The sequence below is a fragment of the Gadus macrocephalus genome, chromosome 21 (assembly GCF_031168955.1).
Source record: "Gadus macrocephalus chromosome 21, ASM3116895v1".
NCBI lineage: Eukaryota > Metazoa > Chordata > Actinopteri > Gadiformes > Gadidae > Gadus > Gadus macrocephalus.
Window position 1 is genome coordinate 723872 of NC_082402.1, and position 20389 is coordinate 744260.

The following is a 20389-nucleotide window of genomic DNA, read 5'->3' on the forward strand; positions in this document are numbered from 1 at the left end:
TATTACGGTATTTTCAATTTATGACTAGGGTAGGCTACGTGCGTTTTGTTGTGGTTGTTTCGGCTTAAAAAAACAACCAAAACATTATTCTTAAAGCCCGTTCAGTTGTCAGGGTTATATTGGGTGGTTACATCAACATGGCAATAACCCTGACGTCATTATTAAGTAATTTGAAAAGCGGTTTACTTCAGGATGATTGCATTGCAGGCCTCATGGTAAAAGTCACGGCCCGCCACTGTGTTTAAGCCATAACTATCACGACTGTGGGAGTTTTTTTTAGAGCGTTTACATTCTTTATCAGATCGTCTTGTGTGATTTCAAAGAAAGAAAACAAATCACTTGTTGAGGATGGGGGAGATATGGAATGTGAGGTAGTGGGAAAGACGGATGCTCTTGAACTGATATTAAGTAGGCTATTTGTTGAAGGCATTTGCAATCTTTTCCATGCCATGTAGAGAAATCTGCAAATTTGGCCTTTTTTTTTTTTTTTTTTTTTTTTTTTTTTTTTTTTATTTTCTCCAGTGATGACAAGAGTCTGCCCTAGAGACCTTGGGTATGAAGCGGATTGGGTGATTTGCTGTTGGAAATATGTTGTCTTAGCCTTGCGTAGTTCAGTAGTGCATTGACTCTTATTTTTATGAAGTCATTTTTTGCTATCAGGAGTTCTAAATTGTTTGAGAGATGAAGCCTTCTGTTTAAGGAGTTTGAGTATCTTGAGTTTAACCATGGTAATTTAACCTGCCGAGGGCGTACCTTACCAACAGAGGTATATTTGTTTTGTATTATGTTAAATTTAGTGTGAAATTGAGCCAGAATATCATCTGGATTTCCTAGTGATAGCTGATCACTCCAGTCAAATTAATTATCATGAATTAGGAGTGAAATTCAAAATGCAATAAAAAGCAGTCAGGGTAAATGCAGACTGACCAATGTAGTGTATGCAAGGCAATGTGAATGTAAAAAATATCAATATCTGTGTGGGATTAAAACCCTGAAAGAGGACTGTTTTGCATAGCTTCTTTCTCGTGCTTCCTTTCTGAAGTTCAAAAGAGGCGAGTTTGGCAATGTGGTGCAGCCTTATCTTATGAAACACACACACAACCAATGATAACACGTCCGAATGGTGGTTGTCGATGCCAAACTGTGTTCCCCAAGCAGAAATACATCCTCTGTTCCAATCTCCCCTCGGACTTTATGCTGCTCCCTGGCTCCCCATCCACACTTCAAGATGGCGGCCGCATTTCTCGCGTCCCAGCCTGGGACTCTCTAAATCGACGCCACTTCGACCTGGGAGGGACTTTACGTCCTACGTCACTCGCTATGGGTTTGCATGTGTGCGCGTAGCCGTTTGTCTCAGGGATCTGTGCACGAACTCCCTTGCACTACAGATTACGAGCGTCAGTGTCGTACGCGATGGAGGGTGGGTGACATTCCTACAGTCTGTGATGATAGGCTATATTTCTACAAATGACTTAATATTACTAGCGATTAACATGACGAAACAACACGAACTAAGCTAACATTAGACTATAGCCATACCAGATAACGCCATACCAGCTAACCCTAACTATTTCTATTAAACTCTGAACCATTTTGCAACAGGCAACTGTGTGTTGGTGCGTCTTATTGCTTCCCACGTCTGCGTCTGCGTCTGCGTCTGCGTCTGCATCTTTCCCACTCCTGGCTAATAGTTTCAGCTTTTGTACTGTATATCAGAAATGATCACCCTGTACCACACTGCTGACTTGTTGATGTTTTGTGAGCACTCACGCAGTTACGCAAAATGGCATGCAAACATCCAGCCCAATATTAAAGAAAAAAGCTAGCTTCATTAAGGAATCGAACCCCTTATCCCCGCATTAATGAGTTGTTCTCTGACCACTAACCCATCAGGTCTTAGTTATGGAAGCATATATGTAGCAAAATTCAAATGGCAATGCAATTTGCAATTTGCAATTCAATAAGTAATTACGTTATGCAATTGACAATGCATTATGCAATTTCATAATGTAATTTGTAAATACGTTATTCAAAGTGTATTTTAATATGCAAAGTGACAATGCAATCCTCAATTAAATTTGCAAAAGTTATAACAATAAAAATACAATAACATTTTGTCAAATTCTTTGAGTTCCTTTATTCAAATTGAAAAGCTATAGCGTCCCCGTGATTGCATTCCACTTCGCCACGCTCCGTGTGTTGCGATATTCAAATGACATTTCAATCCGCAAAACGGAATCCAAAACGGAATCCAAAGAGGAAATCCAAAGAGGAATCCAAAAAGTCAATATGCAAAGTGGCAAACGTATCAGCCACCAGCGGGAACTACGTCACTTTCTATTGTGTCACTGTTTTATGTGTGGGGGGAGGGAGTTCCAGAGCCTGGGTGCTGAACAGCTGAATGACCGGGCACCCATTCGTAATGAGTCGTGATGTGGGGATACATAGTAGTCCAGCAGAGGTTGACCGGAGGGAGCGGGAGGGAGTGTATTCTTGGAGGAGGTCCCAGAGGTAACTGGGGGCTAGGTTCTGGAGAGCTTTGTAGGTGAGGAGTGGGTGGAGACGGTGGGTCTCCCGACCCTATGTTTCGCACCCAGTGCCTGTAGCACTTTGGAAATCTTTGTGTTTACCACACTGGCGTCAAAACGTACCCGTGAGGATAAGTCGTCTATCCTATCTCCCAGAACACGCACTCTATCTACTGCATCTGTGTCTTCAACACGATTGTTCTCCACATCATCGGCCAAACTTCGGAGCGTATCAATAATCTCCATTGGTGACCAATGTGGACCTGACACATACGAACTAGAAGTGAACAAGGAAATTACGAGCAAGTGACGTAGTTCCCGCCCAGACGCTGATTGGCTGATACGTTTGCCACTTTGCATATTGACTTTTTGGATTCCTCTTTGGATTCCCTCTTTGGATTCCGTTTTGGATTCCGTTTTGCGGATTGAAATGTCATTTGAATATCGCAACACACGGAGCGTGGCGAAGTGGATTGCAATCACGGGGATGCTATAGCTTTTCAATTTGTATAAAGGAACTCAAAGAATTTGACAAAATGTTATTCTATTTGTATTGTTAGAACTTTTGCAAATTTAATTGTGGATTGCATTGTCACTTTGCATTTTAAAATACACTTTGAATAACGTATTTACAAATTACATTATAAAATTGCATAATGCATTGTCAAATGCATAATGTAATTCCAAATTGCATTGCCATTTGAATTTTGCTACATATATGCTTCCATACTTAGTGCATGCGATTCAAGAGTTAACCACTTGACAATCTTTAAACTTCGGTTGCCTAGAAATTGTAAAGACAGTGATGTGTGTACATTGTGCGAGTATCCGTCACTCGCGATGTGTGTGCAGTCCAAAATGAAAGAAAAGACCTTGCATCACTAGGGAATCGAACCCCCAATCATCAGTTGGTCGTTGGTAACTGTAAACAAAGAGATCGCATTTTGTTTAACTGCTAACTAACAAACGGGTTTATGCGTTCACTGAACAAAGATTATGGAAATAAAAGACCACTTTTCAATCAGAAAAATCATCAGAACCGTTATTACCAACCCATAGACACTAAAGCCGAAACCTTTCTCACATGCACACCCATCGCGAGTGACGGCTATGCGCACACATGCACACCCATAGCGAGTGACGTAGGACGTAAAGTCCTGCCCAGGTCGAAGTGGCGTCGATTTAGAGAGTCCCCTCTTGTCCTCTTCCCCTGACTCTCACTGTCTCACAAAGGAGCTGAGCTCACCTGAGGTCTATTTGTAGTGCTAAGGCTCACACTGATTTGTACTCAATTAGCTTTATTTTTTATGTGTGTGAGTCTGTGTTCTTTTCAAATTTTAGTTAGGTTTATAATTTAAAAAGATGTGTTTGGCCCATTGTTGCAGGACATTTCATTTTTGAACAAAGTGTCTTATGTAAAAAACAGTTATGCTTTGGGCATAGCAACCATGTTTAGTGTTTAAGCATTAGGCAAAAATCTGTAAATAAATTGTGCAAATTATATTTGCGTTGTGGCATTTTTTGTTTAAATATTACTACACAAAATATAAAAATCTGTAAATGAAGACACAAAAGGCAAAGTTACAACACCAATAATCCCATCTACAGTAATACACAGGACTGTTTGAATAGGATTTAAGTGCATATTCTCCTCTCAAAGTGCACCAGATTCATGCATTCGAATGTAAAGGGTACAAAAAAATTTCGGCCGGGGGGGCATGCCCCCGGACCCCCCTAGAGGGATCGGGGACCACACCACCGCTGCTGAAAAAAATCCTGCGGGAAACACTGAGCTGTGACTATTTTGTCTCTAGCAAACGCACGTTTTAGTAGTTCATATTTTTTCATGAATCAATTTTCAAATTCATGTCAGTTTTGTGATTTGTTTACTAACCCAAGTGCTGTTATACTAAAGTAGGCCTACTATATAAGACAAACACTTATTTCAACTGGGGTGAAAAGGTTGAGTACTTGATATTCTGAGCTACTGTAATCAGCAAATGTTTTCATGCTGTACAGTAATATACAAATCATGCGTTGAAAAAACAAGGGCAGAAGTCTAAACTAGTCAACGTATCACAGGGATATGTTTACACAAAGTTTGCTCGCCCACCACTTGCGCTAGGACCATGGGTCCTTCCCCCTCCAAACGGAAACAGGCGGGCGTTGCAGCGAGCGCAATGCACTGTGGGAGTTTGAGGATTTCTTACTTTTGAGCCGGAGAGACACTTTCTGCCTTTTCTCAGGCTAGGATGAACCGATTTCAATTTTTTTTGCACATTTATGATACATAGAATTATTTACTTCATATAACCTCCATATCTCCACCGGTGAAGTATCCCTTTAAGATTGAATAACAAACGTTCAAAATCAAATGTTGAGGTAGGATTCCGATGCGGTGTTGGAGCTGCTGGTGTTACCCGCGCCCATCACGTGGTACACACCTGGGAGCGGAGAGAAAAACACGCTGCGTGTCAAGGTGAGAGGTGATATCGTCTCTCTGTCTGTATCTGTTCCTCTGTCTGTCTCTGTCTGTCCCTCTGTCTATCCATCCCTCTGTCGGTCTGTCTGTCTGTCGCTCGGTCCCTTTGTCTATCTGTCTCTTCGTCTGTCTGTCAGTCGTCATTCCCTCTGTCCCTCCCTCCTTCCCTCTGTCGCTCTGTCTGTCTGTTTGTTGACCCTTTGTCTGTCAGTCTGTCCGTCCCTCTTTCTGTCTCTCTGTCTGTCCCTCAGTCTGTCCCTCAGTCTGTCCGTCCCTCTGTCCGTCCGTCTGTCTGTCTGCCTGTCTGTCCGTCAGTCTGTCCGTCCCTCTGTCTGTCTGCCTGCCTGTCTGTCTGCCTCACCGCGTCGTCCTCGTATCCTGTTGAGGAGCGCCCATCTGCCAGTCGACGATCCTCCTCCACTGGTAGTCTGGAGAACACATGGTTAAGTTAAGGGTCTGGTGTGGTTAAGGTAAGGGTCTGGTGTGGTTAAGGTATGGGTCTGGTGTGGTTAAGGTAAGGGTCTGGTGTGGTTAAGTTAAGGGTGTGGTTAAGGTAAGGGTTTGGTGTGGTTAAGTTAAGGGTGTGGTTAAGGTAAGGGTTTGGGGTGGTTAAGGTAAGGGTCTGGTGTGGTTAAGGTAGGGTTTGGGGTGAGTGAGTGCAACATATATCCTTAATATAAGCTGAAGTTAAACCGAGAACAGGTGGAGGTAGGTAGATGGAGGTGGAGGTAGATGTAGAACAGGTGGAGGTAGATGGAGAACAGGTGGAGGTAGATGGAGAACAGGTGGAGGTAGATGGAGAACAGGTGGAGGTAGATGGAGAACAGGTGGAGGTAGATGGAGAACAGGTGGAGGTAGATGGAGAAAAGGTGGAGGTAGATGGAGAACAGGTGGAGGTAGATGGAGGTAGATGGAGAACAGGTGGAGAACAGGTGGAGGTAGATGGAGGTGATTACGAACCCGGGTCTGGTTGGAGGAGGAGTTGAGGGCTGGGACGGTTCTGGACAGAACAGCTCGGATCTGAAGGAGCAACAAGCAGGTCACAAATTCTTATTTTGTATTTTAACGTTAAAACCACGACTGTATACACTCCATTCTGTAAGGAAATACTTGATTTATTACAGGGGTCATCAATACATAGTAGTCTTTCAGATATTCAGAAATGTGAAAGTAAACCATTTGTTCCATTTTGCCCAAAGATAGCATACCTTTGGGTCCATGAGAGTCCCGAACACAAGAATGAAGAACCCCTGAAAAAAAAAATTATAGATGAGGAGAACTCTTTATCCTCGCATATCAACATTTCATAAAACACATCTCAACTCTTGAGCTTCTAAATCTAGCCTGGGGCCCAGCGCCCCCCTGTGGTTCAGCGCTGCTAGTGGACCTAACGCTTTCTGAACCTTTAAGCCCAAGCTGGAGCACGTGACGTCATCACGCTCTAGCGTCACGGAAGACCAACTGAAAATATGCTAAGCGGGTAAGAAATTAAACTGTTGCCATTCAAGTTTGTTGGTTTGCTAAATGTTTAAACTAAGTTTAAAGGCCGTGATGCAGGGTTCATTTTCCAACAAATTTGTGCAATTTGCTTGTTGGTAATAAAGATTTAAACTGTTAGCCATTGTATTTAATGTTGTTAGGTATCACTAAACGGAATGTAATACGAAAAGGTAGGTACTATTTTAGCGGTTTGCGATTGATTTTCCTTTCCCCAAGAATGCATGTCACGTTTGGGAGACATGTATGGCGACTAGGCCTGCAGCGGATTCGAATTGTATCCGAATCCGTTCGGTTCGTTTACCACAGTTCGGTGCATTCTGGAGATCCGCGGATTTCGGTTTCATGAAGGCATTGCCTTATGTAGCGTATTTTGCCTACTGTAGCCTACGTCCGATACAAAAGGGTGTTTAGGACCCAGCGGAATGCATTCTCTCCAGTGCTGCCCGAGCCAATGAGACTTTTCCCGCCCCTCCCTTCAGCCTGTCAGCGTTCAAAACAAACTGGTGTAAAGGTAGCTGTAATAGGTTGTTTTCTGAAGTTCAAGCGCACGATTCCTAAATTTAAAGAAAGTAATTGATACAATTATATTCTAAATATACGGGAGATAAATACAAACAGGTGATAAGCGGGATAACAGCCTTCGAGGTCGACCGGTTCGATGGAAATAATGGACAGGTAGAGGCAACTCTGGCTTCATGCTGCGCTCGTCGCCAGAGTTCTAAGCCTCGTCGGCCATTATCCCTTACATGTTACACTCAGTGCACCATGTTTTCAAATGCATTTAGGGGAACATTTATTGCACAAAAAAGCCTTGCAAGTTGTCTGATTGCAGTCAATTAACACATTGCAAATAGCCTGTGGGTCTCATTAATTTTTGTGTTTCTCCCCCAAACCCTCCGTCAAAAAAAAGTCTGCCTTTTTACTATCACGGACGTGATCCTAATCCGAACCGTATCCGAAACCGAGGCCCAAAACGGTTATCTGAACCGAACCGTGGACACACTGATCCGTTTCACCACTAATGGCGACACATTAGTGCCATAATTCACTAATGTGATAAAAGATGCATTCGGGCGTATTATATTATTCCCCACGCGTAGATATTAACTGCGAGCGCGAAAATGATCTCTGCGCGCGCGGAAATAACCTCTGCGCGCGCAAAACAGCCTCTCGCGTGCGCAAATTACCTCAGCGCGCGCAAAACAGCCTCTCGCACAAGATGTTTTTACGCTCGCTCGAACCAAGGCAGGGCGGGCTTTCATATGATTGGCCGTTTCTGAAGCGCGATATTTGATTGACAGCCCTCCTCAGCCCTCCTCTCATTCAATTCTGAATTGTACAGTAAATGGCTGAAACGATAGTTACGTATTGTAACTCCAGATTCTATGAGTATAGGCGCAGCCTTTAAAGTGTCGGCCTCATTGTCCTTTAAATAGCTGAAGAAAAGCTGTTTATTGGGAGCAGAACGTCCGCCGGCGCCCGACTATATCTGCGAAATGCGGACGTAATTGAGGCCCACGCTGTTGGTGGTCGGGGATTACACATTTTTCAGTGCTACGGCTCACGCCTAGGGATAACCCAATAGCGATAGCCTTAAAAGGCTGCGCCTATACTCATAGAATCTAGAGTTACAATACGTAACTATCGTTTCAGCCATTTACTGTACAATTCAGAATTGAATGAGAGGAAGGCTGAGGAGGGCTGTCAATCAAATATCGCGCTTCAGAAACGGCCAATCATAGGAAAGCCCACCCTGCCTTGGTTCCCCCCCCATAGTGCCAAAATTAAATTCGAGCGAGCGTAAAAACATCTTTCGCACGAGGCTGTTATACGCGCGAGAGGCTGTTTTGCGCGCACGAGAGGCTGTTTTGCGCGCGCGAGAGGCTGTTTTGTGTGCGCGAGAGGCTGTTTTGCGCGCGCAGAGGTAATTTGCGCGCCCGCAGAGATCATTTGCGCGCTCGCAGTTAATATCTACGAGTGTGGAATAATATAATACGCCCGAATGCATCTTTTAACACATTAGTGAATTATGGCACTAATGTGTCGCCATAGACATGGACCAAAGCCGCATTGAGACCCTTGAGAGTAGATACTAGTAAGAGAGTGTTCAGCAGATTATACATATATATATATAGGTATATGATACACGTGAACCTACTGTCCTAAAAGGGCGCAATTTGATTGGTTCGCTATCTCGGGATATTGGGCAATATCCCATGATTGAGATTTCAAACTTGGGATATTGTTTTCATAGCAAAATGTCCGCTAATAAAAACAAATAAACCGCCAATAAAAACAAATAAATCCTCTCTCATCTCATTTTCGTCCGCTTATCCGGGGTCGGGTCACGGGGGGAGCAGCTCAAGCAGGGGGCCCCAGACTTCCCTTTGCGGGCCACATTGACCAACTCTGACGGGGGGATCCCGAGGCGTTCCCAGGCCAGTGTTGAGATATAATCTCTCCACCTAGTCCTGGGTCTTCCCCGAGGTCTCCTCCCCACTGGACGTGCCTGAAACACCTCCCAAGGAAGGCGCCCAGTGGGCATCCTTACCAGATGCCCGAACCACCTCAGCTGACTCGTTTCTAAGTAAACGAGCAGCGGCTCTAATCCGAGCTCCTCACGGATGGCTGAGCTTCTCACCCTATCCCTAAGGGAGACGCCAGCCACCCTTCTGAGAAAACTAATCTCGGCCGCTTGTACCCGCGATCTCGTCCTTTCGGTCATCACCCAGCCCTCATGACCATAGGTGAGGATAGGAACGAAGATCGACCGGTAGATCGAGAGCTTTGCCTTGCGGCTCAGCTCTCTTTTCATTACAACGGTGCGGTAAAGCGAACGCAATACCGCCCCCGCTGCTCCGATTCTCTGGCCAATCTCACGCTCCATAGTACCCTCACTCGCGAACAAGACCCCGAGGTACTTGAACTCCTTCACTTGGGCTAAGGACTCATTTCCTACCCGGAGTAAGCAATCCATCGGTTTCCTGCTAAGAGTCATGGCCTCAGATTTAGCGGTGCTGATCCTCATCCCAGCCGTTTCACACTCGGCCGCCAGCCGATCCAGTGAGTGCTGAAGGTCACAGGCCGATGATCCAATGAGGACCACATCATCTGCAAAAAGCAGTGACGAGATCCTCAGACCACCGAACTGCAACCCCTCCCCACCACGACTACGCCTCGATATCCTGTCCATGTATATCACAAACAGGATTGGTGAAAAGGCGCAGCCCTGGCGGAGACCAGCACCCACTGAGAACGAAACTGACTGGCTGCCGAGGACGCGAACACAGCTCTCGCTTTGGGAGTACAGGGATTAGATAGCCCTGAGGATAGACCCCCTTACCCCATACTCCCGCAGCACCTCCCACAGTTTCTCCCGGGGGACCCGGTCATACGCCTTCTCCAGATCCACAAAACACATGTAGACCGGATGGGCATACTCCCAGGCCCCCTCCAGGATCCTTGCTGGTCCGTAGTTCCACGTCCGGGGCGAAAACCGCATTGTTCCTCTTCAATCTGAGGTTCGACGATCGGCCGAACCCTCCTTTCCAGCACCTTGGAGTAGACTTTACCAGGGAGGCTGAGAAGTGTGATACCCCGGTAATTGGCACACACTCTCTGGTCCCCCTTTTTGAACAGGGGAACCACCACCCCGGTTTGCCACTCCTTTGGCACTGTACCCGACTCCCACGCGAAGTTGAATAGGCGTGTCAACCATGACAGCCCCTCAACACCCAGAGCCTTTAGCATTTCTGGCCGGATCTCATCAATCCCTGGGGCTTTGCCACTGCGGAGATGTTTGACTACCTCAGTGACCTCCACCAGGGAAATTGACGACGAAACACCATCAACCTCGAGCTCTGCCTCCAACATCGAGGGCGTGTTATTCGGATTCAGGAGTTCCTCAAAGTGTTCCTTCCAACGTCCGACGACCTCCTCAGTTGAGGTAAACAGAGTCCCATCCTTACTGTACACAGCTTGGATGGTTCCCCGTTTCCCCCTCCTGAGGTGCCGGATAGTCTTCCAGAAACACTTTGGTGCCGACCGAAAGTCCTTCTCCATGGCCTCTCCGAACTTCTCCCACACCCGCTGCTTAGCCTCCGACACGGCAGCAGCTGCAGCCCTTCGGGCCTGTCGGTACCCTGCAACCGAGTCAGGAGTCCTCCAGGATATCATATCCCGGAAGGCCTCCTTCTTCAAACAAATAAATCCTGCCCCAGCAAAAAGTGTTATCTTGTTTATTTTTGGAGTGTTCACGTAGTATATACTAAACAATTATTCACCTCAGGCTCCGTGAATAGTGGGGAATAGCCCCCTTGGTCTCGGGGGCTATTCCCAACTATTCACTTCGCCTTCGGCGAATAATTGTTGATTAATAGCCTAGTCAAGTCTTTATTAATGCCAAAAGACACAAATCGTCGGGAATTCATTTAGGGCAGGGGTAGGCAATTAAAATCCTAATGGGTCCAGTTTCAAAAAAAATCCTCAAGCTTGGGTCCGGGGGTCTATCACACATTTTTTATGACCGTTGTTTTCACTGATATAGGACTGCATGTGTTTTATGTACCAACAGTCAAGGTGTGCATTATGATTCAGAGGCATATTTAGCCAATATAAGTACTTGAGGCGCTAGTAGTATCAGTGTCTGTTTGGTCAACAACTGACTATCAGATCAAATGAAGGTCTTCATTTCAATAATATTTCAACAGTGTTTATTAACCTAAAACATTGTCCAGCAGGGGGCCACATAAGTTTTAAAGTGCATTCAATAATATCCAACAAACAATACCACTTATTTCCACATAACAATTAAACATTGTAATTTAAATTTTTGCTATTCAACTGCACATAAAATAGAAAATAAAAACCTGAGGGCTTAATAAGAAACCTACGCTCCTTTTAAAATTAAGAGCTGAACTTAACAATAAAAAAATGATATGACTGTGCTAAACTTATCGCTCTTGCTCAGTGTGAGAAATGAGCTCTAGCTTCTCCTGCCAGGGCTTTAAATCTGGGCTGGAGTGGTGTCAGGGCCAGGGTCTTAATAACAACATTAAAAACACAGTGAATTAAACACTTGTTATATTAATGACGATAATAATAATGCCAGTAAAGGCCACGGCACTTTCAAGGCAAAATATGTACAGTATGATTCAAAATGAATATCAAGCAATAATCAAGCAACATTGTGAATATTTTTAAATAACAGAGAAAATACAGGCCACATATTTAACTAAACTTAACTAAAATTCGCCAAATTTCTCCTCCGATGTCTCTCTATCCCTCACACACGTCCTCTGCCCCGCTGTGTTCGCTCTCGCTGTCATCGCTCCCCAGCTGCTCCGCTTCCAGCGGCTCCTCCCAAAGCGCGTTTTCTCTGACGTATTCAAAAACTCTCCGTTCAACCTCACTGAAACGGCCACTTTGAGGACCACGGTAGGATTTGCGCTGACTGTTGGCATCTTTTTACGTTACACTCCGTGACCCCGAACTTCTTGGCAGCTTGGCAGTTGTTACTTGACTCTGCCTTATTGACGACCATTATTTAAAAATTGGCATCATAGCTCCTCCGCTGTTGTTGATTGACCTGACCCACTGTTGAGTCACTTGTCTCTAAATGCCTGTCTTTAAACACCGGTAACGGTCTGGTTGTTAAGGACGCTGGACTACTTCTTCCCGGAACCAATTCCTGGCGCCACCTGCGGCCGCGAATGTGTATTGACATTTAAATGTAGAGGCGAAGAAGAGAAACTGCGCTCTGAATACTAGACCCCGAATATAAGACGACCCGACTTTTTTGGACCTATTTCGAGGGGAAAAAAGGCTGTCTTATATTCGGACCAATACGGTATATATATAAAAAAAAAATCGCATTATTAATATTATTGTTGCAATTGTGTCTCGGTCCGGAGAGGACGTCAGTTGGGTCCGGACCCGGACCGCGGTCCGCCTATTGCCGACCCCCGATTTAGGGGATTCGGCTCACACAGGAGAGTAGGCCTTCAAGACCACACAGAACAAGGGAGACAACAAGTCTGACTGGAAATACACAAAATACATCACATTAAAACTAGACACATGCATTGATAGATAGATAAATAGATAGGTGGAGAGATAGATAGATAACTATGTTATAATCTTTGGCAAGCGGAGCCAGCCAGTCCTGTGCGCGTCTGCAAATTAGCCATGTGCGGCAAACAGAAGAAAGACGTAATGTTGAGAGGTCATACTAAAAACGGATAGCAAGCGGAAGCTAAACGAGAGTGTATCACTCACACACTTGTTTTGCATAAGATGAGTGTGTGCGACTGTGCGTGTGTCATTTCCGGCTTCGGCATACTGCATGGTTATGAAGGCCTTGTGGTTAGTTGTGGTCTTAGTGAAGCAGCCTAGCCTTGGAGTTGGAGAAGTTGGAGTGATTGTGTACGGGCGAGTGAGAGAGCACACCCGCCGTGGTGATGTTTGGCTTGTTGTGGGCTGTCTGTCAGCATCCGCCGGGTTGGACGAATGTGCTTTGTGTATGTGTTCAATGTACATCTTCTGATCGTGTTCGCGGTAGATTGATGGTTAAATAATGTCACACCATGATCGTGGTGCAAGTGCACTGATCATTTGCAAGTGCACTGATTGCGTGTCCGATAGGCTATACCTGGCATTTATTCAGTTGATTGCTCTTCGTGCGCCAGATTGGGGCCAATTATTATCGTGTTTGCATTGTAATGCACAACTTTGCCTCTCCTTATTAATCAACGTGCATCCAAACAACTTTAGCCAAGGCAGCCTCCTATGTCAGTGTTGCTTTACAATAGGCTACTATAGCATATTGGATTATCAAAGTTGCAAAGTGTGTGCGTGTGTGTGTGTCGTCATGTAGGCTAATTGTCGGTGTAATATCTGTACCTAACTACTAACAGGCATATATATTTGGACATGACTACACGTGAGTTCTCGGTGTTCGGTTTAATCCAGAACTGCCACACAGAACAATGCAATGCATTAATGTGTATCCCTTCTTCGACTACTTGGCACAGAACAATGCCCCGAGGCTATAACACTGTCCTCCTGAGGATCTAATTAGGGATTATCTGGGGGGGATTTCACAGGTGGGACTGGCAAGTTAGCCCATAGCTAGCATTATGCCGTCTATTTCTAGATCTTCTCACTAAATTTACCAGTACTTATCTGAATGACATAATCGCTGTCACTAGATATAAAGAAAGGTTGACTTTCACTCTGTGCTATTCACTGCTGTTCATTGACTAGCTCCACCGCTCGTTGCTGCGTTGATAAATTATAGCAACTCTCCACTCATTCTCCTCTGACCATGCATTTAATTGGCTTTCTTCTCGGCAATTCCTCATTCATCCTCTCACGTCTGACAGGTTCAAAATTATACGGCTGTGGGTTTGCGTTGTCGCCCAAGTTTTGTCGCGCGATAAATCATAAACTGTTGTCGTGCAAGTTTTGTCAGGCGAATTTGTTGCGCCACATCTTTTGCCCGCCAACGGTGCTTCATGCCAATTCATTCTCAGCCATGGCCGAGATTACCACCATTGCATGTCTTAACCTGTTGTGGAAGAGGGAGAGACGTCGGGAACCCGACACAGTACATTCATAATATTGTAATGACCACGGAAGAGGCAGTAAATGAAGTATTGATTAGACAGCGATTTATTAGATGCCTAATAAACCGTTGGAACACACAAGACCGAAAACCATAGCCACGCCGGTAAACAAACCCCGAGAAGCCCAATCCCTACGAGAGTTCCCCGCGCTACGGCCATTCGGAGGCGCACAGAGCTTTTGGCCGTGATATTATATATGCAATTATATTATATTATATATAGAGCTCCGGGAGTCGCAAACGGCAACAATCACTTACTCCTCCATGCTGTGGTTCACCCCGGACTGCACTGCAGGGAACGGTTGGCTGGTTGAACGCTGATTGGCTGTTACGTTACGCCTGTTACTCAGTGGCCAGGTCGTTGAACGCGGGTTGGCTGTCATCACGCGAATGTCAAGGCAAAGTTGAAATATTTCAACTCGAGTGAATTTGTCGCGCTGCAAATCCTCGTGAACGCGCTCGCCTGTGCAGGGCGAAAGTGTCAGGCGACAAATCAAAACTTGTCGCAGGTTTTCTCTAGCGAAAAATTTGTCCGAATCGCGTCCCTACATTGACTTTGTATGGAGTCATGTCGCCCCTTCGCGTTTAAACGGCCATAACTGTACACTATTTTGGAGACATTTTATGAATGATTTACATATTTTGAGTGCTTTATGTACCCATTAATCAAGAGCCTTTAACGTTTGACTTCCATTCTACAAGATAATATTTTAAAGTAGAATATCTTACAAATATTTAAAACATTTGAATAGAGGCGTGCGATTATTCTAAGGCCCAGTCCACACTCCTAAGTATGAAACACATTTGTTTGATTGTGTAGCATCTTATCCTAGCTATCTTTGCTGTATACAGGGAATGGGTTAACCTTGTGATTGTTAGCGCTTGGCACTTGGTTCTATGAACATCATTACTGTACCAACAGCGATAAATTGTTTCTCTTCTGTAAGTCACTTTGGATAAAAGCGTCTACCCTAAATGTAAATGTACGATATGACGTCCACATACCTGCAAGGAGTTGAATAGCGCAAAGGTGACATGAAGCCCCAAATTCCTCGGAGCCACCATCAACCCAACACCGAGAGCCCAGGTGAGCCCGAAGGTGGGGAACAAGATGGCCACGCTTCTTAAGATGACCAGCAGAGTGTTCTTCTCCTCGGCGTGGCTGCTCTCAACGCCGCGGCGCAGCATCTTCGTCAGCACCACGATGAGGATGACAAAGTTGATGAAGACTATGACCCCGGCGGGGATGATGAAGGCCAGCAGGGCGAAGGTGTCCTCCCACCTCAGCCAGCAGCCGTTGTTGTCCCGGATGTACCCCTGGGGAACCTGGGGCGCTGTGGCCGCTTCCGTCACCACGGCGATGACCAGGGGCGCGCCGTAGCCCAGCGAGAAGCCGATGGCCAGCATGGTGGCCTTGGACATGTGGGAGAAGACCATGACCGTCCGGTAGAAGAGCAGCAGCGCCGACACCAGCATCCAGAAGAAGAGCGCCAGGTAGAAGAGGTGGATGAAGAAGGTGGCCGCGCTGCAGGCCGCCAGGGGCACGATCTCCGTCGGGTCCGTCTCCGAGGTGATGGCGGCACCGACGATGAACCAGATGTCGGCGATGAGCAGGGACACGGCGATGTTGACCAGCGACACGTGGCGCAGGTAGGAGGTGGTGTTCCTGGTCATGGCCTTCCAGGTGAGCGCCTCGATGATCAGACAGGTGACCAGGCTCACGATGGAGATGGCCACGCCGATGTAGGTGATGATGTCCAGGGCCTCCGCGGCTCCCGGCGGGAGGCCCGTGGACATGAGCATGGAGAAGGAGGTCAGGTGGTCGCAGTTGCATTCCACCACGTCGTCCACGTCCGAGACGAAGGTGCATCCCTCTTCGTCCCAGCCGCCCTGAAAGTCGAGCAGCTGGAAGTTCCAGAAGACGCACTGCGGGTCCTCGGTGAGCGAGGTGTTCCGCTTGCGGTAGGACAGCGTCAGGTTGGGCCGCAGCGCCCTGGACCCGTTCAGCTGGATCAGCACCACCGCCGCGTTGATCCGGATCTCCGGCCCGGTGGCGTTGGCGTCCTGGCTGGCGTTGAAGCTGGCGTTGAAGCTGGTGTTGGTGCGGGGGGGCAGGACGTTGCTCAGGGTGGAGAAGGTGATGGTAGTGATGAAGGTGTTGGTGAGGTTGGTGTTCTGGAGATTGATGACCAGGCTGGAGTTGATGTCGGCCATGAAGGAGTCGCTTAACTGGGTTCTGTTCAGCAGGATGCTGGACGTGGTGACGGAGAAGTCGTCCCCGCTCAGGAACTGGGTGATGGTCTCCATGGAGCCCAGGAACAAGGAGCTGGTGTTGAGGGATCGGTTGGCGTTCAGATTAGCCCACGATCCGATGGTGTCGTTGCCAACGATCACATCCACCGTGTTCAGGATGCTCTGCAGAGAGAGGACGTGGGTTGAGCACATGGTTCCTCCTGTGTGCACCCGGAGGGCGTGTCAGTGTGTCAGTGTGTCACTGTGTCACTGTGTCAGTGTGTCAGTGTGTCACTGTGGGGGGGGGGGACCCCACTCACCTGCATGGTGCCCTCCTCGATTTCCGTGCTCACGTTGCCCACGTTGGTCAGGATGTCAACGATGGCTGAAATGGTGACCGGGGAATCCGTTATTTGGGTTTGATTGTCGCTGACCAAGCCACTGAGGTCTGCCACGAACGTTGGAACACTATTCTGATTCAAACTCTGAAAAGAAGAAAAAAGGAAATATCTATAACTTATTAACATGAAGCATATTGTGTTATATATATTGTACACTGGATAATCTTACCCCCCTACCCCTCTCCTGCACACTTATTATATGGTGTACATCCTGGCACTTAATGTACGCAATTAATGTATGTTGTACATCCTTGAACTTAAAAATAGTATTTAATTTTACTAATAGTTGGGAAAATTGTGTAGCATCTTATCCTAGCTATCTCTGTTGTATACGGGGAATGGGTTAACCTAACGATTGTTAGTGCTTGGTTTCTATTAACTTCCTTACTGTACCGAGTCCTACAGCAATATAATGTTTGTCTTTATTCTGACAAATGTACGGTACTTATTGTAAGTGGTTTTGGATAAAAGCATCTGCTAAAGGCCCTGAATGAAACCTCGGGCCGACGCCAACCAGCTTGTATATGATCCATCCATTGTGTGTACCTCGGACTGGGTCAGGAGGTCGTTGATCCTGGTGAGGATGCAGGTGTTGATCCGGGTCAGCCACACCCCGCTGGCCTGGCACTCAGCGAGGCGCTCCCCCTCCAAACCGATATCACACCCGGGACGGGACTCGTCCCCCACCCCGCCCTCGCCGTACCGCGTGTTGTTGCAGATGACTGCTACACACGACAAACAAACACAAGGAGAGTGGACGGCATTTTTATGGGCTGCATTTATACAGCGCCTTCCTAGTGGCCACTCAAAACTAGTGGCCACTCAAAGCGCTTTACAATTATGCCTAACCTTCACCCATTCAATCACACTCAACAGCCAGCTCATCAGGAGCAGTTAGGGTGAGGCGTCTTGCTCAGGGACACCTTGACACTCGGCTAGGAGGAGCCGGGGATCGAACTAGCAACCTTCAGGTTACCAGCCGACTCGCTCTACCTTCTGAGTTTCATGCCGCCCAAGAAGCATCCCTCGACTGGTTGTAGAGCTATAACTATAGAACTATACATGTGGCGATAGTAACACTAGTGTGACTTTGAGACCTGCTGCAGGCAGGATACTTACTATTATGATATCTATAATGACCACATCACCCCTGTCCTCATTCAACTTCACTGGCTCCCAGTACACTACCGTATCCAATACAAAACCCTACTCCTCACCTACAAAGCTCTCCACAACCTAGCCCCCAGTTATCTCTGCGACCTCCTCCAAGAATACACTCCCTCCCGCTCCCTCCGCTCAACCTCTGCTGGACTACTATGTATCCCCACATCACGACTCACTTCAATGGGTGCCCGGTCATTCAGCTGTTCAGCACCCAGGCTCTGGAACTCCCTCCCCCCACACATAAAACAGTCAGACACCATTACAACCTTCAAGTCTCAACTCAAAACTCACCTGTTCAAACTCGCACACAACGTCTAACTGATCACTGTTTTGATTTTTTATTTATTTTTGTTTTGTTTTGTCTTATTTTTGTTTTATTTATTTCTTATTGCTTATGTTAATTTATTTATTTTTTTATTTTTTTCCACAATGTCTTGTTTTTTAAAAAATGTATGATGGCTATATGCTCTGTAAGGTGACCTTGGGTGTCTTGAAAGGCGCCTCTAAATGAAATGTATTATTATTATTATTATAACTTGAAGAGCTATGATTTATTCATTTCTGTCAAATGAAATGCGCTCATTTCGTGCGATTGAGGGCATCCCTGATGAGTTTGGGCTCCACCACATCGGTGCCCACAACGTCATCATGGCTCCCCCACCACCGGTGAGGGAATGCAATCACTTCCCTCTTTACAAATGTAACCTGCAGCAGCTTTCAACACGAGTGTTACTATTCTAGACTTAGTCTCTCTAGGCCTCTCGACCCCTCTGACCTGCTGCTGTGATGATGTTGAGCCGGCTGCGGGCCTCGAAGGAGGGGTGGTCTATGACGCGGCAGATGGTGGTAACCGTGGAGATCGTGCAGTTTAAGCTGTAGTTATATTGCACACAGTTGTTTCCCGGCTCCACGCTCTCCTGCACTGTTCCAGGTGGACAAAGGGTGGGAACATTTACATCCTGTGTATTCCTATTTTTTTACTTTTTATGATACAAAACTTCATGTACATAAAAGCATTTTCTGAAGCTAGGACGTTACCTGATGGTAGGACTGTAGTAAATAATACATTTCCTACAGATAATGTGTTGTGAGTGCTGTAGTGCAAAGTGAGCCTGAGAAAATGTTTATGTAAAGCCACATAGTTTAAGACGTAAAGAGTTCAAAAGTCAAGTCAACAAAGTAAACATGCACACCATTTTTAAAATGGTTAAAGAAGTTAAACAAATAGCTGATGTGATGAAGTTTGAAAACATTTGTGATAAAATATAAATTTTATATAAGAAAGTATACATTATAATTAAAATCTGTTGATATATATTTGAATATCAAATTGTGTTGATTTGTTAAGTGTTTGAATGAAGGTTAAAGGCTTCCATCATAAAAAATAATATTTCAAAAGTAGAATATCTTAAAGAGTTAGAAATATTTAAAACATTTGAATAGTAGCGTGCGATTCCAACCTAATATGAACATTTCAAAAGTGGAATGGTAGTCTCTAGGGGGGTTTGTGGAAGGAGTAGGGCCCCAAAATAGTTGAGCGCTGCTTGCAGCACTCACCACATTAACTGGGATGTCCTTGGAGCTGTGACTGTAGGGTGGTGCTTACCTGGTGTCACACCGACCCACTGGGCCCTGTAGGGCGGCTGGACACAGCATCTCCACGTATACATCTCTGTATTGATGCCGCCCCTACAGGCGGCGTTGCTCTCTCTGTTGACCAGGAGGACGGGAGCTGCCAGGAGGGTCGTCGTGGTGAAGCGCCCACGCTGGATGAACCTCAGAGCACCGCTCACCAGCGTGCAGGTGAATGCACCTGAGACCAACCAATGACAAGAGGCACAGAGGCGGACGTGACCACTCAACACATGGGCGATGCTGACGGCGTGGAGGTGAGCGCTGGGGGCCCGGGGACTCACCCCTGTCCGAGGGGACCAGGTTGCTGATGGTCAGCCTGGAGCCTGTGGCGCTACTGGTTATCTGGAAGCGGCCTCGGTTCTGGACGGGATTGGTGCCCAAAGTCCAGGAGACGCCGGTCACCCCCGCGATGCCCGCCTGGGGAGGCGGGGGTCCACAGGTCAGTGTCCGGGCCTGGCCCGTGTACACCGGGCTGGGGAAGGTGATGGGGTCAGGGCCTGTCAGGGGAGGGCAGAGTGGAGGCGTTCACAAACATGAATATCACAGGATTATGTGCAGGGGCATCTATCATACGAGTATAAGTATCTATCATACGAGTACATGTATCTATCATACGAGTACAAGTATCTATCATACGAGTACAAGTATCTATCATACGAGTACAAGTATCTATCATACGAGTATAAGTATCTATCATACGAGTACAAGTATCTATCATATGAGTATAAGTATCTATCATACGAGTACAAGTATCTATCATACGAGTACAAGTATCTATCATACGAGTACAAGTATCTATCATACGAGTATAAGTATCTATCAT

At 46.3% G+C, this 20389-nt stretch overlaps 1 protein-coding gene across 1 annotated transcript; it reads right to left on the reverse strand.

The window, feature by feature from the left end:
• Positions 1 to 4430: 4430 nt before the first annotated feature.
• Positions 4431 to 18948, reverse strand: LOC132450268 (adhesion G protein-coupled receptor F5-like). The gene is made up of 9 exons (XM_060042344.1): positions 18939 to 18948; positions 18707 to 18853; positions 17314 to 17492; positions 16687 to 16851; positions 15140 to 16549; positions 6219 to 6260; positions 5971 to 6030; positions 5372 to 5438; positions 4431 to 4972 (listed from the first exon to the last, which is right to left on the reverse strand). Exons 1-9 carry the CDS (start codon positions 18946 to 18948, stop codon positions 4899 to 4901), a joined length of 2154 nt encoding a protein of 717 aa, XP_059898327.1. The 3' UTR covers positions 4431 to 4898.
• Between the last annotated feature and the right edge of the window lie 1441 nt (positions 18949 to 20389).

What these genes read in the sequence shown, in the direction of transcription:
- LOC132450268 (XM_060042344.1), bottom strand. An exon ending in CAACATCATCACAGCAGCAG is followed by an intron (nt 17,493 to 18,706) that starts GTCAGAGGGGTC and finishes TGTCGTGTGTAG; the next exon opens with CAGTCATCTGCAACAACACG. An exon ending in CCTCCTCCAACCAGACCCGG is followed by an intron (nt 5,439 to 5,970) that starts GTTCGTAATCAC and finishes TGTGTTCTCCAG; the next exon opens with ACTACCAGTGGAGGAGGATC.